General features: G+C 53.4%; 1 protein-coding gene across 2 annotated transcripts; it reads left to right on the plus strand.

Annotated features, from left to right (window-relative positions):
- The first annotated feature begins 8,152 nt into the window (after window positions 1-8,152).
- CDR2L (cerebellar degeneration related protein 2 like) lies at window positions 8,153-20,821 on the plus strand. Of its 2 annotated transcripts, none has more exons than XM_069481684.1 (5): window positions 8,153-8,320; window positions 15,771-15,883; window positions 16,191-16,339; window positions 17,181-17,345; window positions 18,260-20,821. In XM_069481684.1, exons 1-5 carry the CDS (start codon window positions 8,242-8,244, stop codon window positions 19,149-19,151), a joined length of 1,398 nt encoding a protein of 465 aa, XP_069337785.1. In that variant the 5' UTR covers window positions 8,153-8,241; the 3' UTR covers window positions 19,152-20,821. The 2 variants fall into 2 exon arrangements, with proteins under 2 accessions (XP_069337785.1, XP_069337786.1); XM_069481685.1 differs by having other exon boundaries at window positions 18,287-20,821.
- The last annotated feature ends 1,321 nt before the right edge of the window (window positions 20,822-22,142 follow it).

Below are 22,142 nucleotides of genomic sequence, written 5' to 3' on the forward strand. Positions count from 1 at the left end.
CCAGTCCATCACCAGGTCCTGATAGGGTTATCACCCAAACATAAATACTGTCTCTCTACTGCCCCCACCTTTGCCAGGGTCCCACCACCTCCCATCTATGGCAGCCTCCACTCTGCCCCCCCAAATTGTCTGCAGAACAGCCCAATTTGGAAATGCAGCTCCCAACACTCCCCCACTGAAAACCCCTCTGAGCCCTTTGTTGGGAACAATCTCAGCAGGGCCCCCGGTGAACAACCTCCAAGGCCCTGCCCGGTCTGCGCCTGCTCCTCCCCTCTCCACCCGGTTCCACCCACACGGGTCTTTCTTCACTTCCTCAACCTGAAGCTCTTCCTGCCTGGAATATTTGAACACATTGTTCCTTCTGCCTGGGAGATCCCTCCTCCCACTCTACATGTGGCTGTCCCTTTCTCATCCTCTGGGGTCTTACCTTAAAAAGCCTCTTTCCCTGAGAGATTTCCCATCCCCGGCCACTGTTCTTTCAGCCCTTGGTGTGTTTCCTAAAACTTTTAACACCATTTAAAATCTTTCTGCCTTTTTATTTGTTTTATTTCTGTCTCTCCTACTGAAATTCAAGCTTCGTGTGAGCAGGGACTGGGTCTGTCTTGTTCTCTGCATCCTCAGCACTTAGCACCGGGCCTAGCATACAGCGAGGATTTATTGGATAAATGAACAAGGTAACTCCTGGGTTTCTGGCTTGAGTGATCGTAGAAGGGGAAGACACTGTCGTAGTCCACTTTAGTCAATAGGAATGACATGTTTTGGCCAACTATTTCTCAGATTCATCTTTTAGTTCTTTTCTGGGCTTTGCAAGTAGGGCAGGGAGATCTGACCTGGGACAAAGGCATAAGACGGGCTGGAAAATGTGGAGTTAGGGGGTCTCTGGGGAGAAGGAGGAAGAAGGAGGGCCAAGGAATATGGTTTTAGAACATTCATTTGTTCATTCATTGGGCACTGGGCATATATATGCCAGCTGAAGTCCCCGCCCTCAAGGCGTTCTCAGTCTGCCCCATGCAGTGGGGCCACCCGCTGTGATGCAGCTATGAAGAGGCAGTGGGAGCCCAGGCAACCCACAGTGGGCACATGCGCCTGGGACTTCTCCAAGGGGCTCTTCCTCCAAGGCTCCCGAGGCCTGAGACTTGACGGCAGGCTTCACCTGCCTCCTGGCCAGGAAGGTAAAGGCCCTGCACAGCCACCTCAGGAGCCCTGCCAGAAAAGGGGTAGTGATGGGCCAGGAATAGATCTTCCAGGCTTAAAAAATGATAAGTAGTAATCTTCTATAATAATAATAATAATAGATCCTAACAGCAAACACTGGTCTGAGCACCCGGCATGCATTAACTCACTGCACCCTCCAACCACACCATGAGGAGGCACCAAAGGAGTAAGGGTGGACACTGTCAGCATAACCATCCTAAAGGTCAGTCCACTGATGACAGGCCCAGAAGGTTTAAACTGCAGGATTTGAGGTAGACATATGGAGGCACTTCCTGACCACAAAGACTGTGAGAATCTGAAATAATTCCCCTTTCAGAACAGACAGTTGTCTGGAACAAACTCAGATGGTGCCTGGGGGAAGAGAGGGATGGAGACCAGATGACCTCACTCACTCGAATGTACTGAGCGCCTTACCCCGCCAGGCGCTGACCTCAGACTGGTGGAGGGGACAGATGGGGAGAGATTATTCGGTACAATGTGCTCCCAGCGCTGGTATAACTGGGTCTGGGGACAGGGAGGGAGGTGCTGCCTGCAAGGGTGTGGGAATCCGAGGGAGGGTTCCTGGTGTCGCCTAATCCTTTGACCTCAATCCAAGATGCGCCGCGTGTGGGGTCCGCCGAAGGCCCAGAGGCGTGGCTGGGCGCCCTCTCCTCCCCCAGCGTGACAGTGTGACTAGGAGTGGCGGGGACCCTCCGACGTCAGCGCAGCCCGCGCGCTCGCCGTCATTTCCGGTGGGCTGGGCTGGACAGGGTGCGGAGGTGGAGGATCCGCAGGGGTGGGCGGTGGAGACCGTGCGCCAGCTGTGGCATCAGTGTCCCCGCCCTGCGCCCAAGCGGTGCCCGCAGGGAGGGCCTTTCCATCTTCGCGCGGTGGCTGAATGCTCCTCCGACTTGGTGTCTGTGCCCTGCTCCCCCACCCAGGGGGTGGACTGGCCTTGCCAGGAAGCTCTAGGAGGCTGTGATGCCCGCAGCATAAGCGCTCCCAGCAGCGGGGGTGTCCAGCCGGCCCCAGGGGAATCACAGTGGCCAAGGCTTGAGGGCACAGAGCCCACAACAAGGAACGCCATAAGATGTTTCCTGGCACAGAAGAGGTCCCAGGCTCTCGGGGTTACCAAGGTCAGGTGGTGTGAACTTCGTGCTCCTGCGGCAGGGCTCTCACCCTGCTTTGACTAAATTACAGGGAAAGGCCTGAAATGGATCCCAGGGCTTTGTTGGCTGGTCGCTCAGGGAGGCTGAGGAATTTCCTCCTTGAAAGGCAGATCTGGTTTTCCTCCTCATGGAATAATTTAGAAAGCACTAAATCTGCCCTGAAGGCTTAGGGAGTGGCCACACTAGCCTGGGGCTCCTGTGAGGCGAATCCGGCCAGGGCCCAGCAAGGCCTGGGGGCAGCAGGTACCCGGGGCAGCAGGTACCCTGCCCCCCAGCCAGCCCACAGCTCCAAGGGTCTCCAGGGCGCCAATCCTCTGTGCCCTGCAGAGGGGCACAGGGAGGCTCCACCACTCTGGCAGCATAGGCTGCCCAGCTTAGCTCACCCCCCAACCCCAACACCAGCTTCATGGGACCCAGGGGACTGCCATTCAGCCTGAATCACCCTGCTCAGTGCCTGGGCCCAGCATTGAGAATCCCACCTTCTCCCACCAACATGTCTGGGCTCTGGAAAAAGAGATGCCACCACATCCCCAGTCCCCACTGGCTGACATGGGGACTGCCTGTCCCTGTGGCCAGGGCAGGAGGAGGGGGGCTACAGAAAAGGAGAGAATTAGAGTAGAAGCATGCTGAAGGCATGGCCAGTGTCGTCAAGGCTAAAGGCTAAGATGACCTAGGAGCTGGATGCTTTTCAAACATTGGGGTCATCTAAGTTGTCACTGAAGCATCCTTAGCTGCAGGGGCTGAAGGTGAACCTTCAGGTTTGGGCACTGCCTTTAACTGCTCCAAAAAGAGAGAGGCCCTGCGAACATCCTTGCTGCCTAGGCTGGGGAAACTGAGGTAGCGCTCCCCAGGACTTGGCCCTCCGCTCTTTGCCCATAAGGCCCTACTTGCTTCTAAGGACTTCCTAAGCTCCCTGGGGCAGCCCTGGCCCCTGTGAGTACCATCCCACAGACCTGCAGAATGAAGAAATGGGGGACAGTTGGACAGTTGGGGGGATGTAGAGATGGAATCTGTGACTACCAGGTGAGCTTGGGGTCCTGACCACCAGATCCCTCTGGAACTCAGCCCCCCAATCTGCTTAGACTCATATTGTCTACATCTCAATAAATGGTATCATCATTGCCCAGTGACTAGAGCTATTAATAAATCTAAGGTGTCCCTCTGATTCCCAGTCAATTCATCTGCATGTCTATAGTTCTAACCCCAGATATTTCTCATCTCTCTCCATCCCCACTGCTACAGCATTGCCCATGCCACTGTTACCATCCTTCTAGACTATTGCAGAAGCCTCCAAACTTGTCTTCTTGCTCCTCTTCCATTCCATACTCTGAAACTACCAGAGTGGTATTTTACAAATGAAAATAAAAGCCTTTTGTTGATTCACTTTGTCCACTTAGGAAAAAATATCTCAACCGCTTCCCACGGCCCTAAAGAGGTAATCTCATCTCTCCTCTCTCCACTTTGCTCCTTTCCTAAAATCTGTCAAGCTCTTTCCTGCTTCAAGGCCTTTGACCTTGCTGTCTCCTGTGCCTGGAGCACTCTCCCCCTAGAGCTTGGCTTGACTGCTGCTGTCTCATCCTTTTGGTATTAGCTTAGATGTCACCTTCTGAGACATCTCAGAATGCTTCTCTTGAATGCTAAATCTAAACCATTCCCCAAACTCACTCTCTCTCTCCACATATTGCAGTTTGTAATAATTCATTATGTTTCCCCACTAGAATAAAAGCTATACAAGAGCAGAGACTGCCTGAGTCTCAGCCATAGGGTGGCTATTTTTCTTAAGTAAATTTTTTATTAAAGTATATCTTCAGGAAAGTACACACATCTTAAGTGTTCAAGTAGATGAATTTTCACAAAGTGAACACATCTATGTATCTCGCACCCAGATAAGGAAATAAAATGCTCCCAAATGTGGAGTTATTGTTTAATGGATACAGAGTTTCAGTTTTACAAGATGAAAAAGTGTTATGGAGGCCGGGCGTGGTGGCTCACGCCTGTAATCCTAGCACTCTGGGAGGCCGAGGTGGGTGGATCGTTTGAGCTCAGGAGTTCGAGACCAGCCTGAGCAAGAGTGAGACCCCATCTCTACTAAAAATAGAAAGAAATTATATGGACAGCTAAAAATATATATAGAAAAAATTAGCCGGGCATGGTGGCGCATGCCTGTAGTCCCAGCTACTCGGGAGGCTGAGACAGGAGGATCCCTTGAGCTCAGGAGTTTGAGGTTGCTGTGAGCTAGGCTGACGCCACGGCACTCACTCTAGCCTGGGCAACAGAGTGAGACTCTGTCTCAAAAAAAATAAAAAAGAAAAAGTGTTATGGAGATGGATATTGGTGACAGTTGTACCACATTATGAATATATTTAATACAAATGAACTGTACACTTAATAAGATGGTTAACCTAGTCAATGTTGATTTACTCTGTCCACTTAGAAAAAAATACCTTTTTTATGTTATGTGTATTTTATCACAGTAAAAAAAAAATTTTTTTTTGAAATAAGGTTTCACCCTGTCACCTGGGCTAGAGTACAATGGTATCATCATTGTTCACTGCAACCTCAAACTGCTGGGCTCAAGTGATCCTCCTGTCTCAGCCTCCCAAGTAGCTGGGAATATAGGCACACACCACATCTGGCTAATTTTTCTATTTTTCGTAGAGACGGGGATCTTGCTCTTGCTCAGGCTGGTCTCAAACTCCTGACCTCAAGCAATCCTCCTGTTTCAGGTTTCCAGAGTGCTAAGATTACAAGCATGAGCCACTGTGCCCAGGCTTTTAAAACTTTTTTTAGGCCGGGCACTGTGGCTCACGCCTGTAATCCTAGCACTCTGGGAGGCCAAGGTGGGCGGATCGCTCAAGGTCAGGAGTTCAAGACCAGCCTGAGCAAGAGGGAGACCCTGTCTCTACTAAAAATAGAAAGAAATTATCTGGCCAACTAAAATATATATAGAAAAAATTAGCCGGGCATGGTGGCACATGCCTGTAGTCCCAGCTACCTGGGAGGCTGAGGCAGTAGGATCGCTTAAGCCCAGGAGTTTGAGGTTGCTGTGAGCTAGGCTGACGCCATGGCACTCACTCTAGCCAGGGCAACAAAGCGAGACTCTGTCTCAAAAAAAATAAATAAATAAATAAAAATAAAAAAAACACTTTTTTTAATTAAAAATTAATTTAAAAACAACACCACTCCCAACCCCTTAGAGTTCCCCACATCTTCCAGAAGCCAAACATTATCCTGATTAATTTTGCTACTTTGAACTTTGTAAAAATGGAATCATACTGTATTGCAATAGGCAGAATCATGACCCCCAAAGATATCCATGTCCTAATCCCCAGAATCTCTGAATATGTTATCTTGCACAGCATAAGGGACTTTGTAGATGTGATTAAATTGAGGACCTTGAGATAGGGAGATTTCCTGGATTATTCGGTGGGCCCAGTGTAATACCAAGTGCAGGCAAGAGGGAGGCAGAAGAGGTCAAAGTGATGTGCTATGAGAAAGACTCCACCTTCTGTAGCTGGCTTTGAAAATGGAGGAAGGGGCCGTGAGCCAAGGAATGTGGGCAGCCTCTAGAAGGTGGAAGAGACAAGGAAACAGATTTTCCCTTGGAGCCTCCAGAAGGAATGCAGCTCTGCCAGTGATTTGACTTTAGCCAGTGGGAACCGTGTCAGACTTCTAAGCTACAGAATTGTAAGATAATAAATTTGTGCTGTTTCAAGCCATAAATGTGGGGTCATTTTTACAGAATCAGTGAGAAATGAATATGAGTATTTACTCTTTGCATCTGGCATCTTTCACTCAACATTTTATTTGTGCTACGTAATATTCCATTACACAAACATTTCACATTTTATTCATCAGTTGTTGATGGACATTTGAGTTGTTTACAGTGTGGACTACTATGAATAGTGCTGCTATAAACATTCTTGTACATGTCTTTTGGCTAACATTATGTACGTATTTCTGTTGCACGTATACAGGAATAGAATTGCTGGGTTATAGGGTATGCATATATGGTAGCTGGTGTGATGCCTCCCTGACACTCCTTCAGGACAGAAGGACCTAGTCTCCCAGCCGCTGCTGGCTGGCAGTCCCCGCTGCCAGGCCTCAGCTGAAAAGAGCTCCTTTGGCTGAGGTCACACACGTTTCCCCGGGGCAGCTTGAATGACTGGTTGATATATGAAGGTGAGTGGACATGCAAGTCCCTTCCCCTGCTGCCACTCGGAATTATTTTGATGGGTCACCCTAGATTCAAAATTCTTCAAGGGTCAGAGGAGGCTTTTGCAGAGGCGACATCCCAACCCAGCTTCTCCCTGTCTCCAACCCTGCTACCTTCCCTTTTCTTCAGATGTTGATCCCGCAAGCATGCCCTGATCAACTTCTTGCACGTCCCTCTCTATCTCCGGATCAACCGCCTGGAAACACAACCTGTGACAACAGCTTGTGTTCAGCTTTCGTGGATATCAACAAGCAGGTTTCTAAGGTGGTCACCCTGATGTATATTCCCACCAGCAGTGAAAAACAGTTTCAGTTGCTCAACGCTCTTGCCAACACTAGGTATTGTCTGTCTTTTTTTTTAAAGCCACTCAAGTGAGTGGGTAGTGGTACCTCTTGTGGTTTTAACTTGCATTTCTCTTATGACTAAAGAAGTTGAGTACCTTGTTACATGTTTATTGGATCATTTGGATATCCTTTCTAGTGAATTGTCTGGTCAAGTCTTGTTATCCACTTTTCTACTGGTTTGGGTGCCTTTTACTTATGGATCTGCAGGTGTTCTTTTTATATTCTATGCAAGTCTTTTAGTAGGTATATTGCAACATATATTCGGAGTTGGATATACTGGGAGTACCTCAACAGTACCAGCACGTGGTGAGTCCCCATAAAAATGAGTTACATGAATGCTTGAGTCTGAAAACTCCTTTAAGGAAAGACTACTTGGATAGGTGAAACCGTGTATGGTTTTAATGAGTATAATTGGGTATAGGTATAGGTCCAAAGGAGGGGGAAACAGAACATTAAACAGAAAGGCACAGAATACAGGTAACAGATCCTCAAACTTCGCCACTCTTGGCCAGCAGTTTTCGGTCACAGGCATTCAAACACTCAACTTCTTAAAGATAATTGTAAATTAATATTCATTCATTCAAAAATGTCCATAGAAGATATCAATGGGCCAGCCTGTTCCAGGAGCTGAGGAGCCAGCTGTGAAAAAGACAAAATCCTTGCTTTCAGGAGATCCAGAGAGATGACAACAAGTAAACAAAATAAAATAATTTCAGGTAGCGAGACGTAACTGAAGGAGTCAGGCTTGGAGGGAAGGACGACGGCGGAGTAGATCCAGCGATTCCCAGACCCGGGCGCAGGGAAGGTCCCGCCCAGGCCCCGCCTCCATCTTTGCATACGCCTCCTGATTGGCCGCCGGCGGCCGGCCCCACCCTGCGGAGTGGAGCTCTGGAGACGGCAGGCGGGCCCGGCCAAGATGCAGCCGCGTCTCCCGGTGTCGCCGGGTGGGCCGGGGGCAGCCCGAGCCACAGCCGGGCAGGGGGCGCCCGTCGTGGCACCCGCGCGCTCCTAGCGCCCCAGACCTGCCTGCGGGCCCGGGCCCTCCCTGGCGCAGTCCCGGCCGCCGTCCCCACCCCTCCGCTCTTTGTGCAGCCGCCGCCTGGCGCCCGGGGCTCCGCCGGACCCCGGCCCGGCCATACCGCGGGGGCGCGCCAGGCCCCGCGTGGGCTCCCGGCAGGCGGCCGATGGCGAAGGGGCGCGGCGCTGCAGCCGGAGTCCGCGACGCGGGAGGCCCGGCCCGCCTCCGTCGCATTGTCCCGGGCCCCGAGCCCCGGCCCTGAGCCGCGCCGCCGCAGCACCCGCCCGCCACCCGCGGGCCATGCGGAGAGCCGCCGGGATGGAGGACTTCTCCGCAGAGGAAGAGGAGCCCTGGTACGACCAGCAGGACCTGGAGCAGGGTGAGCGCCGGGGTGACCAGGGCAGGAAAGCGGGGTGCGCCCCGCGACCCCTGCCCGCTACTCCATTGTTGGGCGGTATCACCCAGGAAGGGCTGGGCTGGACAGGGCGCGCCCGACACCGAGGAGTGATGCCTTTAGAGAACAGGGACTTGGAGAGAGGGGGCGCTGCACGGGAAGCCGCGGCCCGGACGGGGAGAGACCTGCAAAAGTAGGGGGCGGCCTTCCTATTTCCCCGGACGACAGAGAATCGGTCATCCGGCTCGCCCACCCTATCCTAGAGGCAGCAACTGTCCGGCTGCCCCTGGCATTGTTAGGGACTCTGAGTACTGGCGGGGAGTCTCTGGAGGCCAGGAGATGGCTCGCTCGCTATATTTTGCTGGAAGGGTTGTATATGTGTAGAGGGAAGTTATCTCATTCCAAACGCAGCAGCACCCGTCCCTGCCAGGATTTATGAGCTCTAAGACTCCCAGAAAGTTTCCCCAACTCGCTTCCTACCCAGGGAAGAGTGGTTCAGGGACCATGCTGGTTAAGAAGCCGAAAGCGGAGTCTCCAACCAACCTTCACCAGGGAGAAGTCCTAGCCCACCTTCCCGGGCCCCCTTCCAAATGGCTCATGGTTTGAAGGGCATCGGATGTGAGGATTTCGGACAGTGTGCCCAATTAGACCCCAGTAAAAAGAGAGCCCCCCCCCCCAGCCCCCCCAGCCCCATCTGAGGGCAGAAAGGGCGACTGGAAGGGGGTTAGAAGCTGGTGATGAGGTGGCCTAAGTGACATCACTGAGAGTAGGGGGCGGGGCTATGGGGACAGGAAGGAGGAGGAGGCCAGTGGGAGAGAAGTCAAATCCTCCCTCTCCTCCCACAAGATGCCTCATTCTTGCATGGTCAGAGCCGCTGGCGGTCAGGAACCGTATCCAGGGAAAGTGACCTTCCCAAAGTCGACAAGCCTGGGGGCGTTGGGGGGGTATGGATACAAGTCTGGCGCAGTTTGTGCCATCATGCCCTGCTCTGGTGTGCTCACACCCTGGTCCCCAGATGAATGGCTTTGCTCCAGTGTGAGAGACATCTCCCCAGATCCCAGAGCCTTTATTTCCTGGCCCTGACCCACTTCCCCATGCAGCTGAGATTCACTGGCAGATGAGGCTCTGTGCTTATGCTCAGGACTGTGGGTTAATCAGAGCCTCTGGGGGACCAGTGTGGGACTGGCAGTGCTGGGCTAGACCCTGCCGTGGTCTATGCCCTGGACTCTAGCCTCAGCCCTGCTGCCCGGAGTGAGATGCCCTGCACTGACTCTCAGCAACCCCCTCCCCCATACTGGGCATTAACACCAAAACTTTTCCACAAACACCTATCAGGCTCCACTTAGTACCAGGCACCGTCTTGGGGGCTGGTAATAGTTGTAGCCCTGACCCTCAAGGTGTACCCCAGCAGGTGAAGGAGGTGGGCTTATAACTAAACTACAGCATTATGGGCACAGGAAGCAGTGGGGAGGGCTTCCTGGAAGAAGCAGGCTTAGAAGGAAAGATTGGAAGCTGAGTTCTTGGGAAGATGGCCCTCAGGGAGGCAGATGCTAATATTGTTGCTGTCTCATTTAATCCCTGCACCCCTAAGAAAGGCTTTGACACTGTGCCTGGCCCAGAGGTGGGAGTAGAGGTGGGAAATGTGCGGCTTTTCAAGAGGGAGAGGTATCTGAGGTTCCAGCTGGGCTGGGTGGCCATGCTCTGGGGCTGGGTGAGAGGTGGGCCCTGCAGGCCCCTACTTCTCTGGCCCTGCTGGTCTGCAGCAGTCAGCCTGGCCCAGCATCCCCAGTGGTAGCCAGAGCCCAGGAACAAGGAGAGAAACCAGAAATGAGACAACCTCAGAAGAAACTGGAACTTTCTGCCAAAAACCAGATGTCTGCTTGCCATGGGCCACATTCTGTGCTGAGCCTGGGGACATAGTTTCTGCCCTCAAGGGACTCTGCATTACATCAGAGGAAACAGAAATGGGATGAAATTGACAATGTGTCAGAGTGTGAGGGGTTCTGCAGCTCTCCACCCCGCCACAGTGAGAACAGAGACTCGGGTGTATGCAGAGGCCCCTTTGAGCTGTAAGGCAGAGAGGGGCTCCCCAGGCAGAGGGAGGAAGGAAAGAAGGGAGGGGAGCAGGCAGACATTTCAGGGGAAGGGACACTTGTACCAAGACATGAAGGGACACGAGAAGACTGGAAAGTAGGCATAGGCGGTGGGAGGCTGGAGGAAGTCCCAGGCACAGTTACTGAGGCACCACCCCCATATGCCCACCCCTTACTCTGCCCCTGAGGGCCAGGCATGGGGACCTGGATGGTGGGATGGAGCTGGGGCCAAAGTCCAGCTACACTGGTGATCAGGTGGCTGTTGTGTCCCCCTTCCCAACTCCTATTCCCCAAATTCTCATCTGCCCCTGTGCTGCCTGGTTGTCCTGAGTGGTCCAAGAAGTGGTTTTTTCCTGTAGCCACCTGGTCTCCCCTCCATGTCTGTTTCCCCCTGTCCCAAGGGTAGGTCCCAACTTCACTTTCTAGAAGCTTGGCCATAGAGATCCTGTTTGACTTTGCTGCTCTGTCCCGATGGAGGGGAGCAGTCACGACATGTGAGGTCTTAGATTTTCACTGTGTTCTCTGTGCCCACTGCCACAAGCGCCTGTAAAAATAGGAAAAGCCATTAATTATTAAGCACTGACATTCTCTCTCTGCCCACCTCCCTCCCCCACCTTGGGCCAGGTGCGACAGGCCCTGTGGGTACCTCTTTCCAGGCTGAGAGATGGCTGCTGAGTCACAGATTTGAGCCCTGGGACCCACCACTCCTGCCCCGCCTAGGCTGACCTGTGTCCTCAGCCTTAGGAGAGCTGTGACACGGCAGTGCAGGGAGCTCCTTCCTCCCCGCAGGTTACGCCAAAGGTGACCTGACCCTGATTCTGCAGACCCAGAGTTCTTGACAATTGTGTCCTGGAAGCTGGGGGTGGGGGACGACAGCCCTGCCGGGTGACCAGGTGGTAACTCGCATCCTCCGCCTGGAACCCGCATCCCTACCTTTGTCTCCTCTTCCCTATGCGGACTCCATCCCTTTCCCGTCCTTTTGCTCTGCAGTCTGTCGTAGCCCAGCCGGTGAGGGGCCGTGGGATTCCGAGGTTTCTCTTCAAAGATGTCCCCTCAGCTCCTCAGCCATCCCTTCTCAGGCCTCTGGGGCGTGCTTCACATAAAACCACTAAAGCCCACTGAAGGAGACCCCAGAAAGCCCCGTTGTCCAGGCAGGGGAGGTGCCAGCCCAGACTCCGTACCTTCCCTGGCTTGGTGCAGTGTGACCATTAATCTGGCAGGGGCGGCTGTTAGTTACTCCGCTTCTACTTCCTGCCTCGCCAGCTCCCCCTTCTGCTCCCAGGCCTCCCTCCCCAGCCTGGAGCGGGCACCAGCCAGCGGCTCTCAGCTAGGTGGTGTCCTCTCCCTAGCACTTGGCTGCATTCAGCGGCCCCCACCCCACCACCCCCTGCACTGCAGCTTCTCCACTTCCCGTGATCCCTCTGGCAGCGGTGGCCAGCTTAGCTTGCACCGTGATCCAGTTTCCCTGAAACGTCTGAGCTCCTGCCCCTCCACCCCAAAACAGCTTCTACTGTGTTTTCCCTTCCTCCCCATCCCTGAGTCTCTAGGCAGCCCAGGACACATTCTCTGCCTTCGAAGAGCAACTTTCAATGTCCCTGGTTTATAGTGTGGTGTATACCGCAGGGCCTGCCAGGGTTAGAAGTACACTCGCAGCCCAGACACTCGCCTGGAAGGAGGGCATGACGTTGCATTGCTCTGGGCCTTTCCTCCCTCCCCCTCTGTGGCCTTGGACTCTAGTTAAGCTGCAGGAGCTCCACGCAGACCACCACGTGAAGTGTGTCCCCTGATGCCACTGCAGGGGGAGGAAAGAGTAGCAGTGGCCTCTTCACAGACCACCTAACAGTTTCCAAGGGGGAAACATTTAGCAGGGTGTTCCTTCTCATTTATACCTGAACTACTGGATCCTGTTTGGGGACGAGCTGAATGCTCGCCATCCCATTAGGGAGACTGGGAGGATGGCGTGGCGCTGTCATCACGAACCGTGGGCGGTCTCGCTGCACTCCCCAGTTACTGCTAAGCACAACTTAACACAGGGTTGTAGCTCAACGATCTTAACATCCAACTTCACACTTTGTAGACGCCTCCAGACTTTCCCACCTTATAGTTAATAAATTCCTACAGCAAGTGTCCTCATTCTCTTAGTAGGTTTATTTTAGGTAACTAGATTTTCTTGGCGTCCTCATCAGAAAGCTAATTGCTCAAGGCTAAAGGTTACCTGTGATATATAATTTAGTTTTTTTTTTAACGGCTGAGGTAGGTGTTTGGGGAAGCTGCTTTCGTTTTTGCAGGCTAAGTTGTGGCGGCCTTGCGCTAGGATAGCAGCTTTGCACTCCGTCTCCACATGACATCTGGGCACGAGGCCCTGCTCTGGCTCAGGCCCAGCCTGGGGACTCCACTCTGGCTCTTCCAAACCTCACCTCTGCGTGTCGGGGCAGTCTCCGGGTTTGTTCCTGTCAGGCAGCTTGGCCTTTTGTCCAGGCCTGGTGGCTGGTCAGTCCCCTCTGGCTTTCAAAAGGTGACTCAGTCCTGCCCCCAGCTTGGCTGAAAGAAAGCCCGAGGCTCTGCCCCAGACTGCCCACGAAGAGTCACCGCCCTCAGCGCTTGTCCGAGAGGAAGACCGCCACCCCAGGCCTGTCCGATGCGTAGCAAAGCTCTCAGCCGAAACAACTGTATTTAGGAAACTTGCCCAGAGGGAGTACAGAGCCCATCCATCCTCTGGGGACCCTAGAACTATCAGTATGTGTAAAAAGGGAAGCAGGAAAGAGCTGAATCCCTGGACCACATCATACTGGCCCCAGAGGATCTGTCTTTATGCATCTTGATCTGGATTTACACCGCCAGCCTAGATTGAGAGCTGCTTAAGAAACAGCCTCATAAAGTGAAAAAGACCAATGCTTTCCTGGACAGTCTTTTGGCAGAATGAATCAAAAAGGCCTACCCTTTGTCCCAGTGATTCTGTCTCCAGGAAAGAGACCTAAGGAAATAGGCAATGATTTGCACAAATGTTTTGTACAATGAAGTTAATTACAGTTTCGTTTTTAATAGAGAAAAAAATTGAAAGACACCCTAAAGGTCCAACACCAAGTTCTATTTAGGGACAGTTATATGGACACCTGTATACAATAGAATGTTCTACATCCACTAAAAATGATCATATAGATTTATGTTGACACAAAAAGCCACCCATGCCGTATTGATAAATGCAGGTACAGAAAAATATGATTCTGTTTACACAAAATTATATCTACAGGTGTTTAGAGCACAGAGAACTGTTTGGAGGATGGCCACCAAATGTTAACAGCATCTTTCTCTAGGTGGTATATTTATTTCCTTTTCTTTCTTCTACTCCATTTCTCCCCTCCTCCCAGGCCACATACGTAGAGTGTAATTTTAATTACTTGTGAATGACATTATTCTTTCATAACCATTTCGGGCCATGTCCGTTTCTTTCTGGAATTCCCAATTATAGGTAAGATTGTTTAGGAGGTATAGTTTCATGTAATTTTTTTTTCATTGCTTTTTAACCTTTATGTACTTTTTAAAAAAATCACGTATGCCTTAAGAAAAACATTAAAGCTAGTTAGCTATAATTACAGCATTCTGGGAGGCCAAGGCGGGAGGATTGCTTGAAGCCAGCAATTCAAGACCAGCCTGGGCAACCATAGCAAGACCCCATCTCTACAAAAAATTAAAAAAATCAGCCAGGCACAGTGGCACATGCCTGTAGTCCCAGCTACTCTAGAGGCTGAGGCAGGAGGATGGCTTAAGCCTAGAAGTTCGAGGCTGCAGTGAGCTATGATTGTGCCATTGCACACTAGCCTGAGTGACGGAGTGAGGCCCTGTCTCAGTAAAGCAATAAGTAATTAAGAACACAGCCTTGTGAAACTTGCCCTGAGCTTGCTCTAAGTTTATCACCCTGCCTAACTCTTTTTAGAAATGAAGGGAATAATAAATATATTTAATATGTATATGCATAGTGGTAGGGGTTGTATCCATTCCAAAATCTAGGTACCATCGCACAAGTCAGACCCACAAAGAGAAGTTTTAGCGATTTCAGTGCCTGCCACTTCCTTCTAACCTCTTCCCCCACTGCCCCCAACATCCCCTAAAAACAGGACAGATTCTCTCCCAGCCTCTCTGATGGATGCTCATTTACTTTTTGCTGGGGTGGGGGAGGGGAGGTTCCGGTCCTACAAGGTACAAGAACTAGGGCTATTGGAGGAGGATAGTTTTGCCACCCAAGGAAAGTAGAAGGTTTGAGAAAAGAGTATGTGTTACTAGGATGGAATGGTACCCAACTGGGGTAAGGATACCTGAATTCTACTCCCAGAATGGCCATAAACCAAATGGTGGCCTTGGGCTAGTCACTCTTCACTCTCCTGCCTGTCATCCATAAAATGAAGAACTTGGACGAAAGAGTTCTGAATCCTCATCTAATTCTAATACTTAGCAAGCCCTTCTGCCCTCTCTGCCTCTCAGTGAGCTCCTATTCACCCTTCTAAGCCCAACATGAAGGCTGCCCATTGTCTGAGCCTCCCATCACCCCCAGGAAGAGTGAAGCCCTCCCTTACCTCTCATCCTAGGGCAATTTGCTCCTATGTCTGTGGATGCTCTTACCACATTCCACTCATTCTTTCAAAAAAGATTTATTTATTATGCACTGACTCTGTCCCAGGCAGTGCCCTCAGCACTGAGGATACCAGTGAACAAAACAGATAAAAATCCTTGCCCCAGCCAGGTGCCATGGCACATGCCTGTAGTCCCAGCTACTTGGGAGGCTGAAGCTGGAGGATCACTCGAACCCAGGAGCTCAAGGCTGCAGTGAGCCATAGTCACTGTATGAATGGCCACTGTAATCCAGCCTGGGCAACATAGTGAGACCCTATTTCAAAAAAAAAAAAAAAAAAAATCCCTGTGCCATGAGCTCACAATTAGTTCAGGGAGATAACAAGATAAATGAGTAACGAGTTTGGTAAAACAGATAGTGCTAAGTGCTAAGGAGAAAAATTATTGGGGGGAAAGAGTGCAGGGCAGTGGAAGTTGCAAATCTGAATCAAGTGGTTAGGGAAAGACCCCCTGGAGAAAGTGACATTTAAGCACAGACTTACAGGAGAAGGGGAGCAAGCCCTGGGAGGCTCAGGAAAGGACCAGAAGTGACAGTCAATGCATAGACTTAGATCCTGGCTTACATCTCCTCCCAGGCCTCAAGGCTCCATGTGTCTTGGTTGCCTAGGGCGCCCCCCGCCCCCCGCCACAGTGGATGCTCTGAACATTAATGGGGGTCTTCTGTCTTTGTTCTCATGCTGCTCATGTTTCTCCCACCCTCTCATCCCTCCCTGCAGACTTACACCTGGCTGCGGAGCTGGGGAAGACTCTGCTGGAGAGGAACAAGGAGCTGGAGGAGTCCCTGCAGCAGATGTACTCCACCAACGAGGAACAAGTGCAGGAGATCGAGGTGAGGGGCCATGCAGGCCCTGTACATACTTGCCCCGCCCATCAGAGGCCCCTTGGCCCACGTGTGCCTTTGTGCAACTTAGAAAAAGGCAACCACTTAGCAGATACAACCTTGGCCCAACAGCCTTGCACAGTTCACAACCTGCACAACTATCCCAGGCAGCCCCATTTTACTGTCTTTACCCCTCAATCAGCTGAAGACAAATATTTCAAAGGAAACCTGCCCTTAGAAGTGGGAGTAGGGCCCAGGCAGAGACATTTGCCCCTACCCCATTCTAAAAGGTTACTCGATGCCCCCTGGCCCCCAGTACCTGACCAAGCAGCTGGATACTCTGCGGCATGTGAATGAGCAGCATGCCAAAGTGTACGAGCAGTTGGACCTGACAGCCCGAGACCTGGAGCTGACCAACCAGAGGCTGGTGCTGGAGAGTAAGGCTGCCCAGCAGAAGATCCATGGGTGAGGGCCCGGCTGAGGGCTGGGGAGCGGATGAGGGAGAGGCCCAGGGCTGGGTGTGCACATGGGTCTACAGACTTGTGGGTATGACTCATGCACTTCTCCCTAAAAACCTAGGATGACAGTGAGTTTGCCCTTGTCGATTTTTCATGGTTTAACATTTAGGCCACAACCCTTCTTTAAGCACCAACTATGCATCAGGATCTGTTTTATTTTTTAATTTTTAATTTCATTTTTAGACAGGCTCTTATTCTGTTACCCATGCTGGAGTGCAGTGGCATGATCATAGCTCGCCGCAGCCTCCAGCTCCTGGGCTCAGTCAATCCTCCTGCTTCAGCCTCCCAGGTAGCTAGGATACAGGCGCATGCTACCATGCCCGGCTGATTTTTAAAGTTTTTTGTAGAGATCGGGTCTTGCTATGTTGCCCAGGCTGGTCTCAGACTCCTGCAGGCTCTGTTTTAGACACTGAGGATACAATGGTGGAGATACAAAGATGCTGTCCCACCGCTGGGAGCTCACAGCCTGGGAGAGAAGGCAGGCGTGTAAATATTCTATTTCAGTGCAGGATGATAAGTGATAGAGGAGTGTACAAGGAACTGAGGTGGCAGAAAGGAGGAGTGATCGGCTTGACCTGGGAGGTATGGAAGAAGAGTGGATCCTTAGGCATGCACAGAGTTCCCCATCTGACCCTTGGGCTAGGCAGCACAGCTCCAGGGTTCCTGCCTGTCCCCTACCCCACATCCCTCCATCTGCAGGGAGCCATAGCGCAGTAAGGTGGGCTGGCCCTCTCCCCTTAAAACCTCTCCCTTGCATGTCCCCTGCCCCACCCCACCCCACCCCCCAGGCTGACGGAGACCATTGAGCGCCTGCAGGCCCAGGTGGAGGAGCTGCAGGCCCAGGTGGAGCAGCTGAGGGGCCTGGAGCAGCTGCGAGTGCTCCGGGAGAAGCGGGAACGCAGGCGCACCATCCACACGTTTCCCTGCCTGAAGGAGCTGTGCACCAGCCCCCGGTAGGTGAGGGCACTACTCTGTGTCTCTGAGTCCCCAGGGCTGCCAGCCAGGGCAGGGGAGAGGCAGCAGGTGGGAACAAGAGTTGGTGCATCGTCCAGGCCATGAGAGAAGCTGGTACTGTTGCTGATGACAGTCATAGCTGCTGGCATTTACTGAGTGCTGATTTAATTCTCATTGCAACACTGGGAGGGGTCTTTTGTTATGCCCACTACCCAGATGAGAAAATTGAAGCTCGGAGGTTATGTGTCTTACCCAAGGTCACTTGTTTAGTAAGAGGCACAGCCAGGATTCTAACCCAGGAGGGGTCAACCACTGTACTTTTCAATTTCCGTCAAATCTAAGACCTGACAACTATTACCCTTAATAAGGTAAGAATACCTATCACATATTTAGTGGGTGTTTCAATAAGAGTCCTGGTAGGAAATAGTGCCTCACACAGAGGAACAGATAAGTTAATAAAGAAGAGGTGTGGGCAAGGAGTAGGGAAACCACGGGAACACTACAGTGCCCTGGGCTGCAGCAGAGAGGGGAGCTGTTCCCAGCCCTAGGCAAGTGGCAAGGGGAAGAGAGAAGGCTGCCCAGCCGGCAGTGACCATGGAGAGAACCCAGGGAGGACGTACCTGCAGCCTCCCTCTGCCCCTCCCCCCTCCCCACTGCCCCCCACAGGCTGAGCCCTGGAGAGAGTGGGAAGACCTATCTGGGGCCGCGGTTGGTGGTCAGCCTCCCCAGGCATAGAGTAGGGGAGAAGGGTGAAGGGTGAAGGGTGAATGGTGGAGAGTGGATGGGGAGGAGCAAACGTAACTCCAGCCCAGTGCACAAGAGATTTGTAAGGACTGAGGCTGGGCTGTAGGGCCCCGGCCATGACCTCTGCCCCGCCCCCTGCCCCCTGCCCCCTGCCCCGTCTCCCCGCCAGGTGCAAAGATGCCTTCCGCCTCCACAGTTCCTCCCTGGAGCTGGGCCCGCGGCCCCTGGAGCAGGAGAACGAGCGGCTGCAGACCCTGGTGGGGGCGCTGCGCTCCCAGGTGAGCCAGGAGCGGCAGCGCAAGGAGCGCGCCGAGCGCGAGTACACGGCGGTGCTGCAGGAGTACTCGGAGCTCGAGCGGCAGCTGTGCGACATGGAGGCCTGCCGCCTGCGCGTGCAGGAGCTGGAGGCCGAGCTGCTGGAGCTGCAGCAGATGAAGCAGGCCAAGACCTACCTGCTGGGCCGGGAGGACCAGCTGGCTGAGGCTCTGCTGGCGCCCCTCACCCAGGCCCCTGAGGCCGACGACCCCCAGCCGGGCCGCGGGGAGGACCCAGGTGCCCAGGACGGTGTCCCCTCGCCGGCCGCCTCCCCGGGTCACGCAGTGCGCAAGAGTTGCAGCGACACGGCCCTCAACGCCATCGTGGCCAAAGACCCAGCCAGCCGGCATGCGGGCAACCTGACGCTGCACGCCAACAGCGTGCGCAAGCGGGGCATGTCCATCCTGCGCGAGGTGGACGAGCAGTACCACGCGCTGCTCGAGAAGTATGAGGAGCTGCTGAGCAAGTGCCGGCAGCACGGGGCCGGCGTGCGGCATGCCGGCGTGCAGACCTCGAGGCCCATCTCCCGCGACAGCTCGTGGAGGGACCTGCGGGGGGGCGAGGAGGGCCAGGGGGAGGCCAAGGCCGGGGAGAAAAGCCTGAGCCAGCACGTGGAGGCCGTGGACAAGCGGCTGGAGCAGAGCCAGCCCGAGTACAAGGCTCTCTTCAAGGAGATCTTCTCCAGGATCCAGAAGACCAAGGCTGACATCAATGCCACCAAAGTCAAGACGCACAGCAGCAAGTGACCCTTTCCTGGCCTGCATGCCTGGCCCGTGCATCCTCTGGTGAGGGAGAGCCTTCAGCAGCAATACATCACAGCACGGGGCTGCTCCAGAGGCGCATGACAAGTGGGTCCCTCTGATCTGGGATCACAGCACGTTCCCTGATGATGTGGGAGGCGGCCAACCTGTCCTGCCTCCCAGGAGCCCTTGGCCACCTGCATCAGCCCAAAGGCGCAGCCCAGAGTTTCAAAGCCAAACGTCCCCACTCCCCCAGGGATCCCCATGCTCTCCCAGTCCCCGGCTTGCTGACCCTGGGCCTCACCCTCAGATTGGTGGCCAGCCTTCTGCAAGCCTTTTTGGGTTATTTGGCTTTTTAAATTTTTTCCAAAGTTTGGTTTTTCTGAGAGATTTGCCATTAGAGGTCTCCTTGACCCCTCGCCACAACTGGAAACACTTGAAAGGGGACCCCAGAGCCACTGTTTCAGGTTTCAGGGGTCTCCTGGACCACCCACTGCTTCTCCCCAGCTGTGATGCTCCCACATTTCCTCAGCACCAGCTGCCCCAACCTGGGGTCCTGACCAGGTCAGAGACGGCCCCTGCCTTGCAGAGCAGGAGGCCTCAGCCAGGCCCGGGTGTCCCCTGATCCAGCCCTGCCTAGGCCAGGCTTCTCCCCGGAGACCCTCAGCTCACAGCAGATCTGTAGCCAATCAGAGGAGGGGAAGGGGAGCCCCTGGCAGAGCCGTGCACTGTTTCCCTCAGAGCCAGCCCCTCCAGGTCCAGCCCAGACATGCCTGCTGGGGCTGTTAAGCCTTCCAGGGGCTGGGGCGGTGGGAGCCCCCACCTCTGCACACCGCCTCCCACTCACCAAGCTTGGCTTCTGCCTCCCCTCTCTTCACCTGCCCACATCTCAGGGACCATGATGTCTCATTCACTCCATGCTCCCCACAGGCCAACCCTGGCACAGGTCACACCTGCAGCCCCCAGAATGTCCTGGGCATGTGCCACCAGCCAGTGGTCTCAGTGTCCACTCCTACCCCCACTTCACTGGGGACTGTCAGATCCTCACCCCACACCGAGTAGTATTGAATTGGGACAGGGATAAGAAACGTGTCCCCTCTCTCCCTCTGATAAAATGCCTGCTTTTAACCTCCCACTTTTGTGGGGGGCCTTTGAGGACCCAGCTGGGTTAGGGGTTTAATTTTTTGGTTTAAGACTTCAGAGAGTCAACCTTCAGCTAAGAGATGCCCACGTCCCCAGCTTGCCCTGGCCAGTCCTTCAGTTCTGGTTCCTTCTGCTGCCCTTCCTGAGACCCTAGAAATCAGAGGAGCCATACAGTCCAGTGGAAGGCGGTGGCCCTGGCCTCTGTGCCAGGAACCCATTGGGAACTTTCATGCCTTACTTATTTGTAATGGGTACGGGGTTTTCTTAACACGCACGCCCGACCTCCCTGGAGACACCACCCTGCTCTCCGGGCGGCACTGTGATGCGAGCTGGCGGCTGGGTCCTTCCATTCATGCAACTTGGAACCTTTTGTCCTTTGGGCTGGGCAGCTCCCGGCCCTCCATGTGTCTCTGTTATCTGGGGGGAGGAGTGGAGGGAGAGGGTGGGGGAAGAGCTCTGGCCTGTCTGCCCCCAGCGCTGTAGTGGCTGACCAGCGTCGCCTTTGAAGTATACGTGAGAGAAATATATTTACAAATGCTTTATTCTCCTCTTTAATAAAAAATGCATCAGTATTCTAAAAGTAGAAATGGCCTCAGTGCCTTCTCTGTGTGTCATGCACCTGCCTCCCATCACGCACAGCTACAGGGAGAGGGTGGCACCCCTAGCACCGCTCCCCCATGTCCCTATGGGGTCCTCTACGGCCACTCGGGCCTGAGTTCTCAGCTCTCCCTCCTCGCTTCCCCATGATTGGTGGCTGAGTGGCTCTAAATAGCAGGCTGTCTGTGGAGTTTCTATATTTGCTGAGTGCCGGCGATCAGTCATGCTGAGGACACACGGTGAACAAAACCTCCAGGGCCCCTCTTACCTTGGACTTTACATTCCGGTGTGGGGAGATCCACCAAAAATAAACAAAGAAAAGGTAGTGCGATGGGGAAAGCAGGGCAGGAGGGCGGTGCTACCGCAGCTGGGCATGCACGTGTAAGGGGGCAAGGTGAATTTTTTTTTAAAAATCTTACAAAATCTTGTACCTATAGATATATACAGTACAGGGAGAGAGATCTGGTCTATCCGTGGTACTCACATTCCTGGGGGAGCAATTAGGGGGAAAGTGTCTAAATGGGCTTTTTCCAGGTGGGAAGGGGGAGGGATAACGGGAAGAAAAGGCTGAAGGCCACTAAGCCAGGGTGGGCAGGGCGCCCTCTGAGAGCGGTGGCAATTTAGCTGAGACCCAAAGGCCAGGGCAGGATCAGCCGGGAAGACCAGTGCAGGTCCAGGGAGCAGCTGGGGCCCCTGGGAGCCTCCTCCTAAGTGCAATGAGAAGCGATGACAGGGCTGCTGGCCGAGGCTTTAAAAGGTTTCCTGGGCTGCTAGCAGAGGTTGAATCATAGAGGTAGAGTGACGGAGACTGGGGTGGGGCTAATGCCCTGAGAGACCCTGAAGCATGGGGAAGCCTGTCAGCCCTTGGGGAGCCACCCATTGGTGACAGGACAGTCACAGGAATAACAAGAGGGCCATCTCCTGGTGTTTTTCAACTTTATAAACCCCACACCTCTCTTCCATCTATATTAAAAAAAAAACCCACCACTCCCATTCTTCACCCACCCACCCCCCCATCCCTCTTGTCCCCACGTTATAGAGAGGCCAGGATGGCACACAGAGAAGGGCTGGTCTTCTTGGGCCCACCATCCACAGGGTTTCACCCGCCTCCCTCTCGTACTGCAGCTGCGGTCAGTCTGCTGGGTTTTCTGTTTTCCTCATTGCAGAATGATGGTGAGGGTGCCTTTTCAAAACTTCCCGTACTCCACCCAGCCCTCTCCAAATCCAGTAACGTCCACCCCCAGTTAAGAACTGCTG

The sequence above is a fragment of the Eulemur rufifrons genome, chromosome 9, assembly GCF_041146395.1.
Source record: "Eulemur rufifrons isolate Redbay chromosome 9, OSU_ERuf_1, whole genome shotgun sequence".
NCBI lineage: Eukaryota > Metazoa > Chordata > Mammalia > Primates > Lemuridae > Eulemur > Eulemur rufifrons.

What these genes read in the sequence shown, in the direction of transcription:
- CDR2L (XM_069481684.1), top strand. Translation starts at nt 8,242, where the DNA reads ATGCGGAGAGCCGCCGGGATGGAGGACTTCTCCGCAGAGGAAGAGGAG. An exon ending in AACAAGTGCAGGAGATCGAG is followed by an intron (nt 15,884 to 16,190) that starts GTGAGGGGCCAT and finishes CCTGGCCCCCAG; the next exon opens with TACCTGACCAAGCAGCTGGA. An exon ending in GCCCAGCAGAAGATCCATGG is followed by an intron (nt 16,340 to 17,180) that starts GTGAGGGCCCGG and finishes CCCACCCCCCAG; the next exon opens with GCTGACGGAGACCATTGAGC.